This window comes from Oncorhynchus kisutch, unplaced genomic scaffold (assembly GCF_002021735.2).
Source record: "Oncorhynchus kisutch isolate 150728-3 unplaced genomic scaffold, Okis_V2 scaffold754, whole genome shotgun sequence".
NCBI classification, from domain to species: domain Eukaryota; kingdom Metazoa; phylum Chordata; class Actinopteri; order Salmoniformes; family Salmonidae; genus Oncorhynchus; species Oncorhynchus kisutch.
Window position 1 is genome coordinate 7,117 of NW_022262699.1, and position 23,279 is coordinate 30,395.

At 42.7% G+C, this 23,279-nt stretch overlaps 1 protein-coding gene across 4 annotated transcripts in view; it reads left to right on the top strand.

Moving 5' to 3' along the window:
• Nucleotides 1-5,804: 5,804 nt before the first annotated feature.
• The window catches only part of LOC109887346 (A disintegrin and metalloproteinase with thrombospondin motifs 3), a 157,807-nt gene continuing 140,332 nt past the window's right edge, over nt 5,805-23,279 (top strand). Inside the window, exons 1-2 of one of the 4 annotated variants that reach the window (XM_031816174.1) lie at nt 5,805-6,512; nt 7,487-7,938. In XM_031816174.1, coding sequence (XP_031672034.1) covers nt 6,422-6,512; nt 7,487-7,938 — 543 coding nt within the window. In that variant the 5' untranslated portion in view covers nt 5,805-6,421. The remainder of the gene's footprint in view (nt 6,513-7,486; nt 7,939-23,279) is intronic. The other 3 variants (XM_031816173.1, XM_031816171.1, XM_031816170.1) reach the window with 3 other exon arrangements.

Below are 23,279 nucleotides of genomic sequence, written 5' to 3' on the forward strand. Positions count from 1 at the left end.
GTCCTTTCCTCCACTAGTCCTTTCCTCCACTATTTCTTCCTCTACTAGTCCTTCCTCTACTAGTCCTTCCTCTACTAGTCCTTTCCTCCCACTAGTCCTGCCTCCACTAGTCCTTCCTCCACCAATATGCTACACTCAGAATAAAAGGTGCTATCTAGAGCCTAAAAGGGTTCTTCGGCTGTCCCCATAGAATAACCCTTTGATGAACCCTTTTTGGTTCCAGGTAGAACCTTTCCAATTCCAGGTAGAACCATTTTGGGTTCTGTGTAGAATCCTTTCCACAGAGGGTTCTACATGGGAACCCCCAAAAGTTTCTACCTGAAACTTTGTTCTGAGAGTGAAGAGGGGCCCAAGAGTTCTCTCGCTCAATTCAATTCAATTCAAGGGGCTTTATTGGCATGGGAAACATGTGTTAACATTGCCAAAGCAAGTGAGGTAGATAATATATAAAGTGAAATAAACAATAAAAATAACAGTAAACATTACACATACAGAAGTTTCAAAACAATAAAGACAATCCAAATGTCATATTATATATATACAGTGTTTTAACAATGTACAAATGGTTAAAGGACACAAGATAAAATAAATAAGCATAAATATGGGTTGAATTTACAATGGTGTTTGTTCTTCACTGGTTGCCCTTTTCTCGTGGCAACAGGTCACAAATCTTGCTGCTGTGATGGCACACTGTGGAATTTCACCCAGTAGATATGGGAGTTTATCAAAATTGGATTTGTTTTCGAATTCTTTGTGGATCTGTGTAATCTGAGTGAAATAGGTCTCTCTAATATGGTCATACATTGGGCAGGAGGTTAGGAAGTGCAGCTCAGTTTCCACCTCATTTTGTGGGCAGTGAGCACATGGCCTGTCTTCTCTGAGAGCCATGTCTGCCTTTCTCAATAGCAAGGATATGCTCACTGAGTCTGTACATAGTCAAAGCTTTCCTTAATTTTGGGTCAGTCACAGTGGTCAGGTATTCTGCTGCTGTGTACTCTCTGTTTAGGGCCAAATAGCATTCTAGTTTGCTCTGTTTTTTTGTTAATTCTTTCCAATGTGTCAAGTAATTATCTCTCTCTATCTCTCTCTCTCTCTCTCATCAGTGCAGCAACCAACCCTCTCTCTCTCTCTTCCTCTCTCTCATCAGTGCTGCAACCAGCCCTCTCTCTCTCTCTCTCTCTCTCTCTCTACCTCTCTCATCAGTGGCCGCAACCAACCCTCTCTCTCTCTCTCTCTTTCTCATCAGTGCAGCAACCAGCCCTCTCTCTCTCTCTCTCTCATCAGTGCAGCAACCAACCCCCTCTCTCTCTCATCAGTGCTGCAACCAACCCTCTCTATCTCTCTCTCTCCCTCTCTCTCTCTCTCTCATCAGTGCAGCAACCAACCCTCTCTCTCTCTCTCTCATCTGTGCAGCATCCAACCCCCTCTCTCATCAGTGCTGCAACCAACCCTCTCTATCTCTCTCTCCTCCCCTCTCTCTCTCTCTCATCAGTGCAGCAACCAACTGTATAAGTTAGCATAAGCTATACATCTAACAACCCTAATCCTCCCAGCCTTCAGCAACTATTATACAATTAAGGTCATTTATTTACAGAGACACATAAAAAAAAGAGACAGTTGGATTAGAATTAATTATAGCATAGAATTAATTATAAAGCCTCGACTTAGAATAAACCATGTGCGACCCAAATGAAACTCTATTCCCTATAGAGTGCATTACTTTTGACCAAGGCCAATGAGGCTCTCTGCACTATAAAGGGAACATGGTGCTATTTGGGACCTAGCCTCAGGCTTTTGAACTGAATACTCAGCATATTATGGAATGTCATTGTGGACATACTGAAAACCCCCCCTCAGGTACTCAATGCTACGAACTGAAGAAGAAGGAAAAAACATTCAAACTTCTGCAAGAAAGTTAATGGTTTCCATCTCTTAATGCTGAGGTTAGTTTCTATCTCTTAATGCTGAGGTTAGTTTCTATCTCTTAATGCTGAGGTTAGTTTCTATCTCTTAATGCTGAGGTTAGTTTCTATCTCTTAATGCTGAGGTTAGTTTCTATCTCTTAATGCTGAGGTTAGTTTCTATCTCTTAATGCTGAGGTTAGTTTCTATCTCTTAATGCTGAGGTTAGTTTCTATCTCTTAATGCTGAGGTTAGTTTCTATCTCTTAATGCTGTGGTTAGTTTCTATCTCTTAATGCTGTGGTTAGTTTCTATCACTTAATGCTGAGGTTAGTTTCTATCTCTTAATGCTGAGGTTAGTTTCTATCTCTTAATGCTGTGGTTAGTTTCTATCTCTTAATGCTGAGGTTAGTTTCTATCACTTAATGCTGTGGTTAGTTTCTATCACTTAATGCTGTGGTTAGTTTCTATCTCTTAATGCTGAGGTTAGTTTCTATCTCTTAATGCTGTGGTTAGTTTCTATCTCTTAATGCTGTGGTTAGTTTCTATCTCTTAATGCTGTGGTTAGTTTCTATCTCTTAATGCTGTGGTTAGTTTCTATCTCTTAATGCTGTGGTTAGTTTCTATCTCTTAATGCTGTGGATAGTTTCTATCTCTTAATGCTGAGGTTAGTTTCTATCTCTTAATGCTGTGGTTAGTTTCTATCTCTTAATGCTGAGGTTAGTTTCTATCTCTTAATGCTGTGGTTAGTTTCTATCTCTTAATGCTGAGGTTAGTTTCTATCTCTTAATGCTGTGGTTAGTTTCTATCTCTTAATGCTGTGGTTAGTTTCTATCTCTTAATGCTGAGGTTAGTTTCTATCTCTTAATGCTGTGGTTAGTTTCTATCTCTTAATGCTGTGGTTAGTTTCTATCTCTTAATGCTGTGGTTAGTTTCTATCTCTTAATCCTGTGGTTAGTTTCTATCTCTTAATGCTGAGGTTAGTTTATATCTCTTAATGCTGAGGTTAGTTTCTATCTCTTAATGCTGTGGTTAGTTTCTATCTCTTAATGCTGTGGTTAGTTTCTATCTCTTAATGCTGTGGTTAGTTTCTATCTCTTAATGCTGTGGTTAGTTCTATCTCTTAATCCTGTGGTTAGTTTCTATCTCTTAATGCTGAGGTTAGTTTCTATCTCTTAATGCTGTGGTTAGTTTCCATCTCTTAATGCTGTGGTTAGTTTCTATCTCTTAATGCTGAGGTTAGTTTCTATCTCTTAATGCTGAGGTTAGTTTCTATCTCTTAATGCTGAGGTTAGTTTCTATCTCTTAATGCTGTGGTTAGTTTCTATCTCTTATTAATGCTGAGGTTAGTTTCTATCTCTTAATGCTGAGGTTAGTTTCTATCTCTTATTAATGCTGAGGTTAGTTTCTATCTCTTAATGCTGAGGTTAGTTTCTATCTCTTAATGCTGTGGTTAGTTTCTATCTCTTAATGCTGTGGTTAGTTTCTATCTCTTAATGCTGAGGTTAGTTTCTATCTCTTAATGCTGTGGTTAGTTTCTATCTCTTAATGCTGAGGTTAGTTTCTATCTCTTAATGCTGAGGTTAGTTTCTATCACTTAATGCTGTGGTTAGTTTCTATCTCTTAATGCTGAGGTTAGTTTTCTATCTCTTAATGCTGTGGTTAGTTTCTATCTCTTAATGCTGAGGTTAGTTTCTATCTCTTAATGCTGAGGTTAGTTTCTATCACTTAATGCTGAGGTTAGTTCTATCTCTTAATCCTGTGGTTAGTTCTATCTCTTAATGCTGAGGTTAGTTTCTATCTCTTAATGCTGTGGTTAGTTTCTATCTCTTATTAATGCTGAGGTTAGTTTCTATCTCTTAATCCTGTGGTTAGTTTCTATCTCTTATTAATGCTGAGGTTAGTTTCTATCTCTTAATCCTGTGGTTAGTTTCTATCTCTTAATGCTGTGGTTAGTTTCTATCACTTAATGCTGTGGTTAGTTTCTATCTCTTATTAATGCTGAGGTTAGTTTCTATCTCTTAATGCTGAGGTTAGTTTCTATCTCTTAATGCTGAGATTAGTTTTTATCTCTTAATGCTGTGGTTAGTTTCTATCTCTTAATGCTGAGGTTAGTTTCTATCTCTTAATGCTGAGGTTAGTTTCTATCTCTTAATGCTGAGGTTAGTTTCTATCTCTTAATGCTGAGGTTAGTTTCTATCTCTTAATGCTGAGGTTAGTTTCTATCTCTTAATGCTGAGGTTAGTTTCTATCTCTTAATGCTGAGGTTAGTTTCTATCTCTTATTAATGCTGAGGTTAGTTTCTATCACTTATTAATGCTGAGGTTAGTTTATATCTCTTAATGCTGAGGTTAGTTTCTATCTCTTATTAATGCTGAGGTTAGTTTCTATCGCTTACTAGAGACAGGCAGGCATTCAGACACGCAGACAGAAAGACAGACATGCAGAGAGACAGAGAGACACGCAGAAAGACAGAGAGACAGACAGACAGGCAGGCAGTCAGACATGCAGACAGACAAAGAGACAGACAGGCAGGCAGTCAGACACGCAGACAGACAGAGAGACAGGCAGCCAGACATGCAGACAGACAGGCAGTCAGACACGCAGACAGACAGACAGGCAGCCAGTCAGACACGCAGACAAAGAGACAGACAGGCAGGCAGGCAGTCAGACACACAGGCAGACAGAGAGACAGGAAGTCAGGCAGGCAGTTCCCTCTCAGGGAGGAAACTGGTTTAGAATTGAAGATGGGGTTCCGTCTAGACACAGTTACTTTTAGTTTAGGTCAGTTCTATCTTGCCTCTGAAGGACCCTTTAAAGCCTTTCCTTACAGGTAGACTCAGCGGTCCTCGGGGTAGTTATTTTATGTGGAGTCATTCTATGATTCACTAGTGTGGTTTGCGTTGAGTACCTCCGAGGGTCGATGTGGGCGGTCATAAAAACAGCCATCCAGGAGTCTTAGCCCCCGAGCCCGCAGCCTTCCATTCCACTGGTGGAAGAGTCATTTTCACATTTCATACTTTAAAAAAACCCTTTCAATGACTGGAGGAATTCATTGAGTCTTTTCTTTTTATTACTACAAGTGGAATGAATGTCATATACATTTAGTGACATCTGCAGGTTTAAATAATATCCCCCCTTTTCATGATATTGTTGACTTATGAAATGTGTTGTATTTATATTGTCTTTTTGTAAACACAATGGTCGCCAGTAGTATAGATAATGGCCTAGCTGTGTAGAGTCGACACATCCCATCACCAAGAGGTTTGGAGCAGCAATGAGGAAAGGATCTGATCAACTCAAATCTACATTTATATCATATCATCTAGCAATCAATCATTTTTTGGTGAAATCATTATTCGATTCTTTTCAAGAGAAAACAGACATTTTTATTTTCTATTTACATCGGAAACGAGTGTTCAGTCTCCGGCTGGGGGGGATAAGTGACGGATAAACTCCTCACCACGTCCTATCAGTAGGCGGTGCTACTGTAAATATATTCAGAAGCATTTCAAGGATATTACATACAATTCTTACCCATAAATAATATTCACACGTTTACGTAGCCTACTGATGATGGAACTTAGACAGTAGCCTTTAGGTAAATGTATGAATCATTACTTTTATAAAATCCTGCAGTAAAAACGTTTATTTGAACAGAAGACATACTCTATTATTTTGTATTTTAAGAATAGTCCGGGTGGTTAGATCCATGCCCGCAGACAGTTACGTACTAAATGTGAATTCCAAGACTTGTTTCACAAACTAAACAATTCGCCACGACTTGTTCTCTCCCTGTGTGTCAGAGTCTCTCTCTCAGACCAGTGGACAGAATGCGTTACCCTAAAACCTCTGTGGCTTAAAGTTTCGTGAAGTTAGAGAAGTCCGACTTCAATTTTTGTACTAACGCCTCCCCATCCGTGCGTAATGGTGCGGGACTGCGCCGCAGATGTTTGTGTGCAGGAATGCTTTTCTACTTCTGAGGTTGGGGTTAGGGTTGAATTTTATACGAATTAGTATGTTGTAGGCCAATGACTGCACATATGAAGGTGCAGGCCTACCTCTCTTGTTCTAAACAACCACAAGGCATCTAAACAGTTCCAGGCTCCGGCTGTGAGTTAGTTTATCTGTACCTCCCTGAACTCTCCGATTAGCCGGGCAGGCAGCTGTCGTCATCAGCAGCACCCCCGGTTTTTTCCCTTTCCTAAATGGATGGGGCTGTCCTGCTTCATGCACAGTTCCACCGAAGCCAAAAGATTGGAACAACTTGTGAATTCACCCGTCAGTTTGGTTTGCGTTTGCGGTAACGTTCAGAAGAATGCTCGACGGCGGCTTCGCTGAAGAAGTTAAAGATTGAGAAGGTTTTTTTTTCTTTCTCATAAACTGTGCGGCGTTCAGGACTGGAGCAGGAGAGGAGGGAGAGGGAACAGCGGTTTGCCTACTACAACGTTTACAATAGAAAGGAAACTTCAACTCCCGTGAGGAGTGGACTGAAGTGAAGTGGCAGCTCGTAATTCCACAATGGCTTTCGCTCTGGATTGTATATATTTATGGATGTGCTGTTCTCTCGGCTTGATATTTTTAGATCACAAACATACTGTGAAATCACATGGTAAGTTCTTATGATTTTACACTTTTTTCCCTCAACTTTTTGGTATTCAACTTTGAAGTAGTGTTGATTTTGAGCAGAGGGCTATAAAACGTATGGCATACTGTATCTGAAGTTATATAACCCCCTGGGTTTGATAGAGACTGAGGTCTTATTGAAGAACGTGTCCAAAAATGCCACAAACTAGTCCAATAATTTAGTTGTACCTGAAAAGGGTTTAGCCAAACTAAACTAAACCTTTCGTGATGCAACTGGCTGGCTCATAACCCATAGACTAAACTAGAGACATATTATCCCATGTCTCCACTGTTCAGAAGTTCAATATCTTCTTAAATAAAAGGTTAAAGAATAAAAAGATAATCTTCCATATTCATTAACCATTTGTTATTAGGCCAATTCTCCTTTAACTAGCAGGCACTAATCCACACCAGAGTATAATCATTGTTTTATGTTTTTATTTAACCTTTATTTAACTAGGCAAGTCAGTATCAATTAAAGTATCCTATATTATTTTCTGAGCCTTTCACCAGGTTCCCATAAGTTCCCAATTCCCCAAGTTCCCACACATTTCTGTGCATAAGTTCCTACTCTCTGAGAAAGAAATGTGCTATCTAGAACCTAAAACGGTTCTTTGGCTGTCCCCATAAAATAACCCTTTGAAGAACCCGTTTTGGTTCCAGGTAGAACCCTCTTTGGTTCCATGTAAAAAACGTTTCCACAGAGGATTCTACCTGGAACCCAAAAGAGTTCTATCTGGAACCCAAAAGAGTTCTATATGGGATCCAAAAAGTGTTCTATATGGATCTAAAAAGGGTTCTACCTGGAACCCAAAAGAGTTCTATATGGATCTAAAAAGGGTTATCCTATGGGGACAGCCTAAGAGCCCTTTTGAGACCCTTTTCTTCTAAGAGTTTATATTAGAACTGTCTAGTTGTCTCTGTTTCTCTGATGTTATTCTTGACTATTTGTCTCATCAGAACATCTCTCTGGAAAGTTAAGTGAATATGGTCTTATCGTGCCGTTCAGCACAGACTCCCACGGCCGCTACATCTCCCACGTGGTCTCAGTCTCAGGAGCCTGGGCCTCAGCTGCAACGGGAGAAAGTGAAAGTGAAGGTGCTGATGCAGGTGGTGGTGTTTCCTCATCCCCTGGTCCGGGAAAGAGGCGTGTGTCCCGTAGCGTCCCCGAGACACCCTCTATCACCTCTGGCGCAGGCCAACACCTGTTTTTCAACGTCACTGTGTTTGGGAAAGAGTTGCACCTTCGCCTCAAAGCAAACAGGAGGCTGGTGGCTCCGGGGGCATTTGTGGAATGGCAGGAGGACTTTGAGGAGAAGGCTAAGGAGCGTCTCCACGGGGACTGTGTTTTCACTGGAGACATATCCAACATGCCAGAGGCCACTGTTGCCATAAGCAACTGTGATGGACTGGTAAGTCAATAACCAAACCCACCCTCCCTGAATTCCATACAATACAATGGTGCAAATGAGTTAGTGCGCACACACACACACACACATACACACACACACACACACACACCTAGTATTGTATACTGTCCTATCAGCCAGGTCTCAGATCTGGCTGATAGAACAGATCTGGGACCAGGCTGCTGTACACTGTAATCTAACCATATGAGTTGGCAAGACAGCACGAACAGATCTAGGACCAGGCTGCTGTACACTGTAATCTAACCATATGAGTTGGCAAGACAGCACGAACAGATCTGGGACCAGGCTGCTGTACACTGTAATGTAACCATATGAGTTGGCAAGACAGCACGAACAGATCTAGGACCAGGCTGCTGTACACTGTAATCTAACCATATGAGTTGGCAAGACAGCACGAACAGATCTGGGACCAGGCTGCTGTACACTGTAATCTAACCATATGAGTTGGCAAGACAGCACGAACAGATCTGGGACCAGGCTGCTGTACACTGTAATCTAACCATATGAGTTGGCAAGACAGCACGAACAGATCTGGGACCAGGCTGCTGTACACTGTAATCTAACCATATGAGTTGGCAAGACAGCACGAACAGATCTGGGACCAGGCTGCTGTACACTGTTTAAATGGCTTAGGTATTCTCGTCACACTGTTCCTAGCCCTGGCAGTCACTATGAATGCAGGTTGTGGGTGAATAAACATCAGTGGTTGGATATCCTAACTCTGGCTGGATTCCAATAGGAATTACACATCACCTTTGCAAACCAGCATAATGTGACATGCAGGTAGGATTGGAAAATTCTGCTACATTTCACAGGTTTTTTCCAGAAATCCTGGTTGGAAGATTCCTGGAAATCCTTCAACTACAATTTTTTGAACATCTGGGAATTTTTTGGAAAGTATCAGAATTTTTTGCAACCCCTACTTGCAGGCCTCATGTGGCCTGTAAAACCATGAGTTTTAGGCCACTGAGTGAGGGTAAAGTTAGGCCTCAAAATAAGGCCTTATAAGATATGTAATACATTGTCATTAACCATTTTATTAAATAACGACAACATTCACCTAGGAAGTCACTTTGTGAAGGCCACAGGACTGAAAATGAAGGAATTCGACAACCATGTCTCTGTCACTAACAAATACAGTCATGGGTGGTAACTTCTACAATTCACTCGAAAAGGCAAAGCACACTGGGAAATTATTTTGGAGGCGTGGCATAGTGGGGGTGTTACTCAAAATGTTCAAGCTGAACTCAAATCTAGACCCACCACAGGGTCACAGTGACTCTATCCGTTTGAGTAATGACTACAAAATCCCTTTAAGTAACTGGACTGATATATATTAAAGGTATACATCAGGATTTTGGCAACAAGGTCATTTCTCTAATTACCCAGTCAATTGAACTGGTGGATCAACATGTTTTATGTCTCAGTGTGCAGTTTGAAGGAGGTTGCTAAACTAGAGAGGTCATTTCTCTAATTCCACAGTCAATTGAACTGGTGGATCAACATGTTTTATGTCTCAGTGTGCAGTTTGAAGGAGGTTGCTAAACTAGAGAGAAACTACCAGTCATTGTGTAAACACCAGTTAGCGTTAGCTCTCTGAAACTCTCGCTAACTTCCTTTATATAGTGGATGCAGAGACAATAAAAATGGTTTCTACGAGTCCCGAAGTTCCCTTTTTTTTTGTGCAACGGGTTTCCTCAAAAGTTTAGCGTAATGACAGCACAACGGGGTTAACACTGTAGCACTGTCCACTGGACACAATAACTTGCATTAATAACAAGTTGAAGTGAACAGCAGGGAGGCATGATGCTTGTCCATTGCTTTGCTATGGATCCCTGTTAACTATAGAGAACTCAGTATACAGTAGCCTCTACTTAGCCTACAGCCCTACACTACTGCTTCCAGGGAATAGTTTTCTGTTAAGCTGTCCAGACATTACTCTCTCTGTTGAGGGAATCGTTTTCTGTTAAGCTGTCCAGACATTACTTTCTCTGTTGAGGGAATAGTTTTCTGTTCTAAGCTGTCCAGACATTACTTTCCCTTTTTCCAACACTTATGCTAAATGGAACTCATGTTACTGCTCTGTTACTACTCTGTTACTGTTACTGCTCTGCTCTGTTACTGCTCTGTTACTGCTCTGTTACTGTTACTGCTCTGTTACTGCTCAGTTACTGCTCTGTTACTGCTCTGTTACTGTTACTGCTCTGTTACTGCTCTGTTACTGTTACTGCTCTGTTACTGCTCTGTTACTGTTACTACTCTGTTACTGCTCTGTTACTGTTACTGCTCTGTTACTGCTCTGTTACTGTTACTGCTCTGTTACTGCTCTGTTACTGCTCTGTTACTGTTACTGCTCTGTTACTGCTCTGTTACTGTTACTGCTCTGTTACTGCTCTGTTACTACTCTGTTACTGCTCTGTTACTGTACTGCTCTGTACTGCTACTGCTCTGTTACTGCTCTGTTACTGTTACTGCTCTGTTACTGCTCTGTTACTGTTACTGCTCTGTTACTGCTCTGTTACTGTTACTGCTCTGTTACTGCTCTGTTACTGTTACTGCTCTGTTACTGCTCTGTTACTGCTCTGTTACTGTTACTGCTCTGTTACTGTTACTGCTCTGTTACTGCTCTGTTACTGTTACTGCTCTGTTACTGCTCTGTTACTGTTACTGCTCTGTTACTGCTCTGTTACTGTTACTACTCTGTTACTGCTCTGTTACTGTTACTGCTCTGTTACTGTTACTGCTCTGTTACTGCTCTGTTACTGCTCTGTTACTGTTACTGCTCTGTTACTCCTCTGTTACTGTTACTGCTCTGTTACTGCTCTGTTACTGCTCTGTTACTGTTACTGCTCTGTTACTGCTCTGTTACTGTTACTGCTCTGTTACTGCTCTGTTACTGTTACTGCTCTGTTACTGCTCTGTTACTACTCTGTTACTGCTCTGTTACTGTTACTGCTCTGTTACTGCTCTGTTACTGCTCTGTTACTGTTCTACTGCTCTGTTACTGCTCTGTTACTGTTACTGCTCTGTTACTGCTTGTTACTACTCTGTTACTGCTCTTACTGTTACTGCCTGTTACTCTCTGTTACTGTTACTGCTCTGTTACTGCTCTGTTACTGCTCTGTACTGCTCTCTCTGTTACTGCTCTGCTCTGTTACTGCTCTGTTACTGTTACTGCTCTGTTACTGCTCTGCTACTGTACTTCTTGTACTGCTCTGTTACTGTTACTGCTCTGTTTACTGCTCTGTTACTGTTACTGCTCTGTTACTGTTACTGCTCTGTTACTGCTCTGTTACTGCTCTGTACTGGCCTCTGCTACTGTTACTGGTCTGCTCTGTTACTGTTACTGCTCTGTTACTGCTCTGTTACTGCCTGTTACTGCTACTGCTCTGGTTACTGCTCTGTTGCGGTTACTGCTCTGTTACTGTTACTGCTCTGTTACTGCTCTGTTACTGCTCTGTTACTGTCTGCTCTGTTACTGGCTCTGTTGACTGTTACTGCTCTGTTACTGCTCTGTACTGTACTGCTCTGTTACTGCTCTGTTACTGTTACTGCTCTGTTACTGCTCTTTATGTTACTGCTCTGTTACTGCTCTTCTGTTACTACTCTGTTACTGCTCTGTTTACTGTTACTGCTCTGTTACTGCTCTGTTTACTGTTACTGCTCTGTTACTGCTCTGTTACTGTTACTACTCTTTACTGCTCTGTTACTGCTCTGTTACTGCTTCTGTACTGTTACTGCTCTGTTACTGCTCTGTTATTGTTACTGCTCTGTTACTGCTCTGTTTACTGCTCTGTTACTGCTCTGTTACTGTTACTGCTCTGTTACTGCTGCTCGTACTGCTCTGTTACTGTTACTCTGCTCTGTTACTGCTCTGTTACTACTCTGTTACTGCTCTGTTACTGTTACTGCTCTGTTACTGCTCTGTTACTGCTCTGTTTACTGTTACTGCTCTGTTACTGTCTGTTACTGTTACTGCTCAGTTACTACTCTGTTATGCTCTGTTACTGTTACTGGCTCTGTTACTGTTACTGCTCTGTTACTGCTCTGTTACTGCTCTGTTACTGTTACTGCTCTGTTACTGCTTGTTACTGTTATGCTCTGTTACTGCTCTGTACTACTCTGTTACTGCTCTGTACTGGTTACTGCTCTGTTACTGCTCTGTTACTGCTCTGTTACTGTTACTGCTCTGTTACTTACGCTCTGTTACTGCTCTGTTACTGCTCTGCTACTGTTTACTGCTCTGCTCTGTTACGTTACTGCTCTGTTACTGCTCTGCTCTGTTACTGTTACTGCTCTGTTGCTGCTCTGTTACTGCTCTCTCTGTACGCCTGTACTGCTCTGTTACGTGCTCTGCTCTGTTACTGCTCTGTTACTGCTCTGTTACTGCTCTGTTACTGTTACTTGCTCTGTTACTTGCTCTGTTACTGCTTGTTACTGCTCTGTTACTGTACGCTCTGTTACTGCTCTGTATACTCTGTTACTGCTCTGTTACTGTACTGCTCTGTTACTGCTCTGTTACTGTTACTGCTCTGTTACTGCTCTGTTACTGTTACACTCTGTTACTGCTCTGTTACTGCTCTGTTACTGTTACTGCTCTGTTACTGCTCTGTTACTGTTACTGCTCTGTTACTGCTCTGTTACTGCTCTGTTACTGCTCTGTTACTGTTACTGCTCTGTTACTGCTCTGTTACTACTCTGTTACTGCTCTGTTACTGTTACTGCTCTGTTACTGCTCTGTTACTGCTCTGTTACTGTTATGCTCTGTTACGGCTCTGTTACTGTTACTGCTCTGTTACTACTCTGTTACTGCTCTGTTACTGTTACTGCTCTGTTACTGTTACTGCTCTGTTACTGCTCTGTTACTGCTCTGTTACTGCTCTGTTACTGCTCTGTCTGTTACTTGCTCTGTTACTGCTCTGTTCTGTTACTGCTCTGTTACTGCTCTGTTACTGCTCTGTTACTGCTCTGTTACTACTCTGTTACTGCTCTGTTACTGCCTTACTGCTGTTTACTGCTCTGTACTGTTACTGCTCTGTTACTGCTCTGTTACTGCTCTGTTACTGTTACTGCTCTGTTACTGCTCTGTTACTGCTCTGTTACTGCTCTGCTACTGTTACTGCTCTGCTACTGTTACTGTTATCTTCGCTCTGTTACTGCTCTGCTCTGTTACTGTTACTGCTCTGTTACTGCTCTGTTACTGCTCTGCTCTGTTACTGCTCTGTTACTGCTCTGCTCTGTTACTGCTCTGTTACGCTCTGTTACTGCTCTGTTACTGTTCTGCTCTGTTACTGCTCTGTTACTGCTCTGTTTACTGCTCTGTTACTGTTTACGCTCTGTTTACTGCCTTGTTACTGCTCTGTTACGCTCTGCTACTGTTACTGCTCTGCTCTGTTACTGTTACTGCTCTGTTACTGCTCGCTCTTCTGTTACTGTACTGCCGTTACTGCTCTGCTCTGTTACTGCTCTGCTCGTTCTGTCTGCCTGTTACTGCTCTGGTTACTGTTACTGCTGCTCGTTACTGCTCTGCTACTGTTACTGCTCTGTTACTGCTCTGTTACTGTTACTGCTCTGTTACTGTTACTGCTCTGTTACTGTTACTGCTCTGTTACTGCTCTGTTACTGCTCTGCTACTGTTACTGTTACTGCTCTGTTACTGTTACTTGCTTGTTACTGCTCTGTTACTGCTCTGTTACTGCTCTGTTGCTGTTACTGCTCTGTTACTGCTCTGCTACTGTACTGTTACTGCTCTGTTACTGTTACTGCTCTGTTACTGCTCTGTTACTGCTCTGTACTGCTCTGCTCTGTTACTGCTCTGTTGCTGTTACTGCTCTGTTACTGTTACTGCTCTGTTACTGCTCTGTTACTGCTCTGTTACTTGCTTCTGTTACTGTTACTGCTCTGTTACTGCTCTGTTACTGTTACTGCTCTGTTACTGCTCTGTTATGCTCTGTTACCTGCTCTGTTACTGCTCTGTTACTGCTCTGTTGCTTGTTACCTGCTCTGTTACTGCTCTGCTACTGTTACTGTTACTGCTCTGTTTCTGTTACTGCTCTGTTACTGCTCTGTTACTGCTCTGTTACTGCTCTGCTCTGTTACTGCTCTGTTGCTGTTACTGCTCTGTTACTGTTACTGCTCTGTTACTGCTCTGTTACTGCTCTGTTACTGCTCTGTTACTGTTACTGCTCTGTTACTGCTCTGTTACTGCTCTGTTACTGCTCTGTTACTGCTCTGCTCTGTTACTGCTCTGTTGCTGTTACTGCTCTGTTACTGTTACTGCTCTGTTACTGCTCTGTTACTGCTCTGTTACTGTTACTGCTCTGTTACTGCTCTGTTACTGTTACTACTCTGTTACTGCTCTGTTACTGCTCTGTTACTGTTACTGCTCTGTTACTGTTACTGCTCTGTTACTGCTCTGTTACTGTTACTACTCTGTTACTGCTCTGTTACTGTTACTGCTCTGTTACTGCTCTGTTACTGCTCTGTTACTGCTCTGCTACCGCTCTGTTACTGTTACTGCTCTGTTACTGCTCTGTTACTGTTACTGCTCTGTTACTGCTCTGTTACTGCTCTGTTACTGTTACTGCTCTGTTACTGTTACTGCTCTGCTACTGCTCTGTTACTGTTACTACTCTGTTACTGCTCTGTTACTGTTACTGCTCTGTTACTGCTCTGTTACTGTTACTGCTCTGTTACTGCTCTGTTACTGCTCTGTTACTGTTACTGCTCTGTTACTGCTCTGTTACTGTTACTGCTCTGTTACTGCTCTGTTACTACTCTGTTACTGCTCTGTTACTGTTACTGCTCTGTTACTGCTCTGTTACTGCTCTGTTACTGTTACTGCTCTGTTACTGCTCTGTTACTGTTACTGCTCTGTTACTGCTCTGTTACTACTCTGTTACTGCTCTGTTACTGTTACTGCTCTGTTACTGCTCTGTTACTGCTCTGTTACTGTTACTGCTCTGTTACTGCTCTGTTACTGTTACTGCTCTGTTACTGCTCTGTTACTACTCTGTTACTGCTCTGTTACTGTTACTGCTCTGTTACTGCTCTGTTACTGTTACTGCTCTGTTACTGCTCTGTTACTGCTCTGTTACTGCTCTGCTCTGTTACTGCTCTGCTCTGTTACTGCTCTGTTACTGTTACTGCTCTGTTACTGCTCTGCTACTGTTACTGCTCTGTTACTGCTCTGTTACTGTTACTGCTCTGTTACTGTTACTGCTCTGTTACTGTTACTGCTCTGTTACTGTTACTGCTCTGTTACTGCTCTGTTACTGCTCTGTTACTGCTCTGCTACTGTTACTGTTACTGCTCTGTTACTGTTACTGCTCTGTTACTGCTCTGTTACTGCTCTGTTACTGCTCTGCTCTGTTACTGCTCTGTTGCTGTTACTGCTCTGTTACTGTTACTGCTCTGTTACTGCTCTGTTACTGCTCTGTTACTGTTACTGCTCTGTTACTGCTCTGTTACTGTTACTGCTCTGTTACTGCTCTGTTACTGTTACTGCTCTGTTACTGCTCTGTTACTGTTACTGCTCTGTTACTGCTCTGTTACTACTCTGTTACTGCTCTGTTACTGTTACTGCTCTGTTACTGCTCTGTTACTGTTACTGCTCTGTTACTGCTCTGTTACTGTTACTACTCTGTTACTGCTCTGTTACTGCTCTGTTACTGTTACTGCTCTGTTACTGCTCTGTTATTGTTACTGCTCTGTTACTGCTCTGTTACTGCTCTGTTACTGCTCTGTTACTGTTACTGCTCTGTTACTGCTCTGTTACTGCTCTGTTACTGTTACTGCTCTGTTACTGCTCTGTTACTACTCTGTTACTGCTCTGTTACTGTTACTGCTCTGTTACTGCTCTGTTACTGCTCTGTTACTGTTACTGCTCTGTTACTGCTCTGTTACTGTTACTGCTCTGTTACTACTCTGTTACTGCTCTGTTACTGTTACTGCTCTGTTACTGTTACTGCTCTGTTACTGCTCTGTTACTGCTCTGTTACTGTTACTGCTCTGTTACTGCTCTGTTACTGTTACTGCTCTGTTACTGCTCTGTTACTACTCTGTTACTGCTCTGTTACTGTTACTGCTCTGTTACTGCTCTGTTACTGCTCTGTTACTGTTACTGCTCTGTTACTGCTCTGTTACTGCTCTGTTACTGCTCTGCTACTGTTACTGCTCTGCTCTGTTACTGTTACTGCTCTGTTACTGCTCTGCTCTGTTACTGTTACTGCTCTGTTGCTGCTCTGTTACTGCTCTGCTCTGTTACTGCTCTGTTACTGCTCTGTTACTGCTCTGCTCTGTTACTGCTCTGTTACTGCTCTGTTACTGCTCTGTTACTGTTACTGCTCTGTTACTGCTCTGTTACTGCTCTGTTACTGCTCTGTTACTGTTACTGCTCTGTTACTGCTCTGTTACTACTCTGTTACTGCTCTGTTACTGTTACTGCTCTGTTACTGCTCTGTTACTGTTACTGCTCTGTTACTGCTCTGTTACTGTTACTACTCTGTACTGCTCTGTTACTGCTCTGTACTGTTACTGCTCTGTTACTGCTCTGTTACTGTTCTGCTCTGTTACTGCTCTGTTACTGCTCTGTTACTGCCTGTTACTGTTACTGCTCTGTTACTGCTCTGTTACTACTCTGTTACTGCTCTGTTACTGTTTACTGCTCTGTTACTGCTCTGTTACTGCTCTGTTACGTTACTGCTTCTGTTACGGCTCTGTTACTGTTACTGCTCTGTTACTACTCTGTTACTGCTCTGTTACTGTTACTGCCTCTGTTACTGTTACTGCTCTGTTACTGCTCTGTTACTGCCTCTGTTACTGCTCTGTTACTGCTCTGTTAACTGTTACTGCTCTGTTACTGCTCTGTTACTGTTACTGCTTCTGTACTGCTCTGTTACTACTCTGTTACTTGCTCTGTTACTACTCTGTTACCTGCTCTGTTACTGTTACTGCTCTGTTACTGCTCTGTACTGCTCTGTTACTGTTACTGCTCTGTTACTGCTCTGTTTACTGCTCTGTTACTGCTCTGCTACTGTTACTGCTCTGCTCTGTTACTGTTACTGCTCTGTTACTGCTCTGCCTGTTACTGTTACTGCTCTGTTACTGCCTGTTACTGCTCTGCTCTGTTACTGCTCTGTTACTGCTCTGCTCTGTTACTGCTCTGTTACTGCTCTGTTACTGCTCTGTTTACTGTTACTGCTCTGTTACTGCTCTGTTACTGCTCTGTTACTGCTCTGTTACTGTTACTGCCTCTGTTACTGCTCTGTTACTGCTCTGTTACTGCTCTGCTACTGTTACTGCTCTGCTCTGTTACTGTTACTGCTCTGTTACTGCTCTGCTCTGTTACTGTTATGCTCTGTTACTGCTCTGCTCTGTTTACTGCTCTGCTCTGTTACTGCTCTGCTCTGTTACTGCTCTGTTACTGTTACTGCTCTGTTTACTGCTCTGCTACTGTTACTGCTCTGTTACTGCTCTGTTACTGTTACTGCTCTGTTACTGTTACTGCTCTGTTACTACTGTTACTGCTCTGTTACTGCTCTGCTACTGTTACTGTTACTGCTCTGTTACTGTTACTGCTCTGTTACTGCTCTGTTACTGCTCTGTTACTGCTCTGTTGCTGTTACTGCTCTGTTACTGCTCTGCTACTGTTACTGTTACTGCTCTGTTACTGTTACTGCTCTGTTACTGCTCTGTTACTGCTCTGTTACTGCTCTGCTCTGTTACTCTGCTGCTGTTACTGCTCTGTTACTGTTACTGCTCTGTTACTGCTCTGTTACTGCTCTGTTACTGCTCTGTTACTGTTACTGCTCTGTTACTGCTCTGTTACTGTTACTGCTCTGTTACTGCTCTGTTACTGCTCTGTTACTGCTCTGTTACTGCTCTGTTACTGCTCTGTTGCTGTTACTGCTCTGTTACTGCTCTGCTACTGTTACTGTTACTGCTCTGTTACTGTACGCTCTGTTACTGCTCTGTTACTGCTCTGTTACTGCTCTGCTCTGTTACTGCTCTGTTGCTGTTACTGCTCTGTTACTGTTACTGCTCTGTTACTGCTCTGTTACTGCTCTGTTACTGCTCTGTTACTGTTACTGCTCTGTTACTGCTCTGTTACTGCTCTGTTACTGCTCTGTTACTGCTCTGCTCTGTTACTGCTCTGTTGCTGTTACTGCTCTGTTACTGTTACTGCTCTGTTACTGCTCTGTTACTGCTCTGTTACTGTTACTGCTCTGTTACTGCTCTGTTACTGTTACTACTTACTGTCTGTACTGCTCTGTTACTGTTACTGCTGTTACTGTTACTGCTCTGTTACTGTTACTGCTCTTGTTACTGCTCTGTTACTGTTCTACTCTGTACTGCTCTGTTTACTGTTACTGCTCTGTTACTGCTCTGTTACTGCTCTGTTACTGCTCTGCTACCGCTCTGTTAACTGTTACTGCTCTGTTACGGTTTTGTTACTGTTACTGCTCTGTTACTGCTCTGTTACTGCTCTGTTACTGTTACTGCTCTGTTACTGTTACTACTGCTCTGTTTACTGCCTGTACTGCTCTGTACTTACTGCTCTGTTACTGTTACTGCTCTGTACTGGCTCTGTTACTGTTACTTACTACTGCTCTGTACTGTTACTGCTCTTTACTGCTCTGTTACTGTTACTGCTCTGTTACTGTTACTGCTCTATTGCTGCTCTGTTACTGTTACTGCTCTGTTAATGTTACTGCTCGTTGCTGCTCTGTTACTGTTACTGCTCTGTTACTGTTACTGCTCTGTTACTGTTACTGCTCTGTTACTGCTCTGTTACTGCTCTGTACTGTTACTCTCTGTTACTGTTACTGTTGCTGCTCTGTTACTGTTACTGCTCTGTTACTGTTTACTGCTCTGTTACTGCTCTGTTACTGTTGCTGCTCTGTTACTGGTACTGCTCTGTTACTGTTACTGCTCTGTTACTGCTCTGTTACTGCTTCTGTTACTGTTACTGCTCTGTTACTGTTACTGCTCTGTTACTACTCTGTTACTGCTCTGTTACTGTACTGCTCTTTACTGTACTGCTCTGTTACTACTCTGTTACTGCTCTTTACTGTTACTGCTCGTTACTGTTACCTGTACTCTGTTACTGTTACTACTCTGTTACTTGCTCTGTTACTGTTACTGCTCTGTACTGCTCTGTTACTGCTCTGTTACTGCTCTGTACTGTTACTGCTCGTTACTGCTCTGTTACTGTTACTGCTCTGTTACTGTTACTGCTCTGTTGCTGCTCTGTTACTGTTACTGCTCTGTTACTGTTACTGCTCTGTTACTGCTCTGTTACTGCTCTGTACTGTTACTGCTCTGTTACGTTACTGCTCTGTTACTGCTCTGTTACTGCTCTGTTACTGTTACTGCTCGGTTACTGCTCTGTTACTGTTACTGCTCTGTTACTGCTCTGTACTGCTCTGTTACTGTTACTGCTCTGTTACTGTTACTGCTCTGTTACTGCTCTGTTACTGTTACTGCTCTGTTAATGTTACTGCTCTGTTACTACACTGTCACAAACTTTTTCACCTATAGTAGGATAAAAAGTATTAGTATTAGATCGTCTGCTAAATTACTAAAATATGTAGGGTGAAGTTGCCCCTAGGCGCTGTTCTTGGGTCAGTTTTACATTTTCCACAGTTAAGGGCTTTTGTTTGGACGACCGACTAAATTCACATAGAACTGTGAGTTATAGATATGTCATTCTCATAGAAAGCAAGTCTAAGAAGCGTTAGATCTGTTCTATGTACGCTATTTCTATGCTTCCTGCTCATAAGTTTTTTTTTTTTTTAAACATTCATTGTTGATCCACAGGGTCAGATAATAATAATCACAGTGGTTGTAGAGGGTGCAACAGGTCAGCACCTCAAGAGTAAATGTCAGTTGGATTTTCATAGTCGATCATTCAAAGTTAGAGACAGCAGGTGCGGGTAGGGACAGAGAGTCGAAAACAGCAGGTATGAGACAGGTAGCACGTCCAATGAACAGGTCAGGGTTCCATAGCAGCAGTCAGAACAGTTGAAACTGGAGCAGCAGCACGGCCAGGTGGACTGGGGACAGCAAGGAGTCATCGTGCCAGGTAGTCCTGAGGCATGGTCCCAGGGCTCAGGTCCTCTGTGACGGGAGGGAGAGAGATAAGTGGCATACTTAATTTCACACAGGACACAGCATAAGACAGGACACAAGTGTCAAGACCTGGGCAGAACTTTATCAGATGGTACAATGATTCTCTACACTATACTTACTTGTTTTGTAAAATTAACTGAAATCACCCGAACTATTCGAATTTTAGCAACCAGGAAATGGCGGAGCAATTCCTGCATAGTGCACCTTTACGGTTAGGATAAGGAGAAGGGAAGCTGATCCTAGATCTGTACCTAGGGGGAACTTCCTGGTTTCCTCTAGGGATGTCATTCAGAAAATGTCACAAGCAAATTCATTAATTCAGCCAGTCATAACTGGCTTTAATAGTGTAATCATTTAATAGCACTGTGGTAAACATATAACACTATTAGGAAGAAAGCGACAAGCCAGACACCCAGAACTAAAGAACTACAAGCCAGACATCCAGAACTAATGAACTACAAGCCAGACACCCAGAACTAAAGAACTACAAGCCAGGAACCCAGAACTAAAGAACTACAAGCCAGAAACCCAGAACTAAAGAACTACACACCAGACACCCAGAACTGAGGAACTACAAACCAGACACCCAGAACTAAAAAACTACAAACCAGACACCCAGAACTGAGGAACTACACACCAGACACCAATAATTGAAGAACTACACACCAGACACCCAGAACTAAAGAACTACACACCAGACACCCAGAACTGAGGAACTACAAACCAGACACCCAGAACTAAAAAACTACAAACCAGACACCCAGAACTGAGGAACTACACACCAGACACCAATAATTGAAGAACTACACACCAGACACCCAGAACTGAGGAACTACACACCAGACACCCAGAACTGAAGAACTACACACCAGACACCCAGAACTGAAGAAGTACAAACCAGACACCCGGAACTAAAAAACTACAAACCAGACACCCTGAACTACAGAACTATAAACCAGACACCCTGAACTAAAGAACTATAAACCAGACACCCTGAACTAAAAAACTACAAACCAGACATCCAGAACTAAAAAACTACAAACCAGACACCCTGAACTAAAGAACTATAAACCAGACACCCTGAACTAAAAAACTACAAACCAGACATCCAGAACTAAAAAACTACAAACCAGACACCCATAACTAAAAAAGAACTACAAACCAGACACCCAGAACTAAAAAAACTACAAACCAGACACCGAGAACAAAAAAAACTACAAACCACACACTCACACTCAATCTCACTGAAATGCGCCAGATCATCCGTCTGTCCACGAGAGATTACAAACCCTATGAATGTTATTTGCCAACATTCTGTGTTTGCTGTAAATGAGTGTAACCTCTGCTACTAGTAATTGTCAGAGTACTAAAAGCCTTGTGTTTATATCAATCAATCAAATGTATTTATAAAGCCCTTTTTACATCAGCCAATGTCACAAAGTGCCATACAGAAACCCAGCCTAAAACCCCAAACAGCAAGCAATGCAGATGCAGAAGCACGGTGGTTAGGAAAAACTCCCTGGAAAGGCAGGAACCTAGGAAGAAACCTAGGGAGGAACCAGGCTATGAGGGGTGGCCAGTCCTCTTCTGGCTGTGCCGGTGGAGATTATAACAGAACATGGCCAAGATGTTCAAACATTCGTAGATGACCAGCAGGGTCAGATAATAATAATCACAGTGGTTGTAGAGGGTGCAACAGGTCAGCACTTCAGGAGTAAATGTCAGTTGGCTTTTCATAGTCGATCATTCAGAGTTAGAGACAGCAGGTGCGGTAGGGACAGAGAGTCGAAAACAGCAGGTCTGGGACAGGTAGCACGTCCGGTGAACAGGTCAGGGTTCCATAGCCGCAGGCAGAACAGTTGAAACTGGAGCAGCAGCACGACCAGGTGGGCTGGGGACAGCAAGGAGTCATCAGGCCAGGTAGTCCTGAGGCATGGTCCCAGGGCTCAGGTCCTCTGTGACGGGAGGGAGAGAGATAATTAGAGGGAGCATACTTAATTTCACACAGGACACAGGATAAGACAGGAAGTGTCAAGACCTGGACAGAACTTTAACAGGGTTAGATATGTTAGGAGAACCAGGTGTTATGACCACCAAACAAGTCATCTGTGATTTAAAGTATTGGCTGGTAATGATAGATGGACCAAGCTGAGGTGACGTCCCGTAGCAGTCTGATATAAAGTACTGGGTGGTAATGATAGCTGGACAGAGCTGAGGTGACGTCCCATCACAGTCTGATATAAAGTATTGGCTGGTAATGATAGCTGGACCAAGCTGATGTGACGTCACATATCAGTCTGATATAAAGTATTGGGTGGTAATGATAGCAGGACCAAGCTGATGTGACGTCCCATCACAGTCTGATATAAAGTACTGGGTGGTAATGATAGCTGGACCAAGCTGAGGTGATGCCCCATCGCAGTCTGTCACCTTCCCTGCTACTTCTGACAGAAACAACATGCAAGGAATAGTGATTTAAGACAGCATTTTCACCCTTGACCTCTAATGACATGTCTATGTGGATATTATTCTGCCTTTTGTCAAGTTAACACTGGGAAAAAAAACACCTGGTTCTCCTAACCTGTCTAACCCTGTTGAACTCTGAACCACCTGGTTCTCCTAACCTGGCTAACCCTGTTGAACTCTGAACCACCTGGTTCTCCTAACTTGTCTAACCCTGTTGAACTCTGAACCACCTGGTTCTCCTAACCTGTCTAACCCTGTTGAACTCTGAACCACCTGGTTCTCCTAACCTGTCTAACCCTGTTGAACTCTGGTTGCTTCTTTGTCTATGTTGTTTTACGTGTATTTGTGCGGTGTGTGTGTGTGTGTGTGTGTGTGTGTGAGTGTAATATACCCTACATTACCCCATTACATTGCATTTATTTCTGTCAACACCCCCCCCCACACCCCCCCACAGACAGGGGCAGAAGAATAGAGCACCACTGTTCAGCATAAGAACAATGACATCATTCATTAAAGAGACATTGTTTTCTCACTCTGAGGTAATTACAGACATGCTTGTACACACACACCCACACACACACCCCACACACACACACACACACACACACACACACACACACACACACACACACCCCACACACCCACACCCACACACACACACACACCCACCCACACACACACACCCACACCCCACACACACACACACACACCCACACCCCACACAC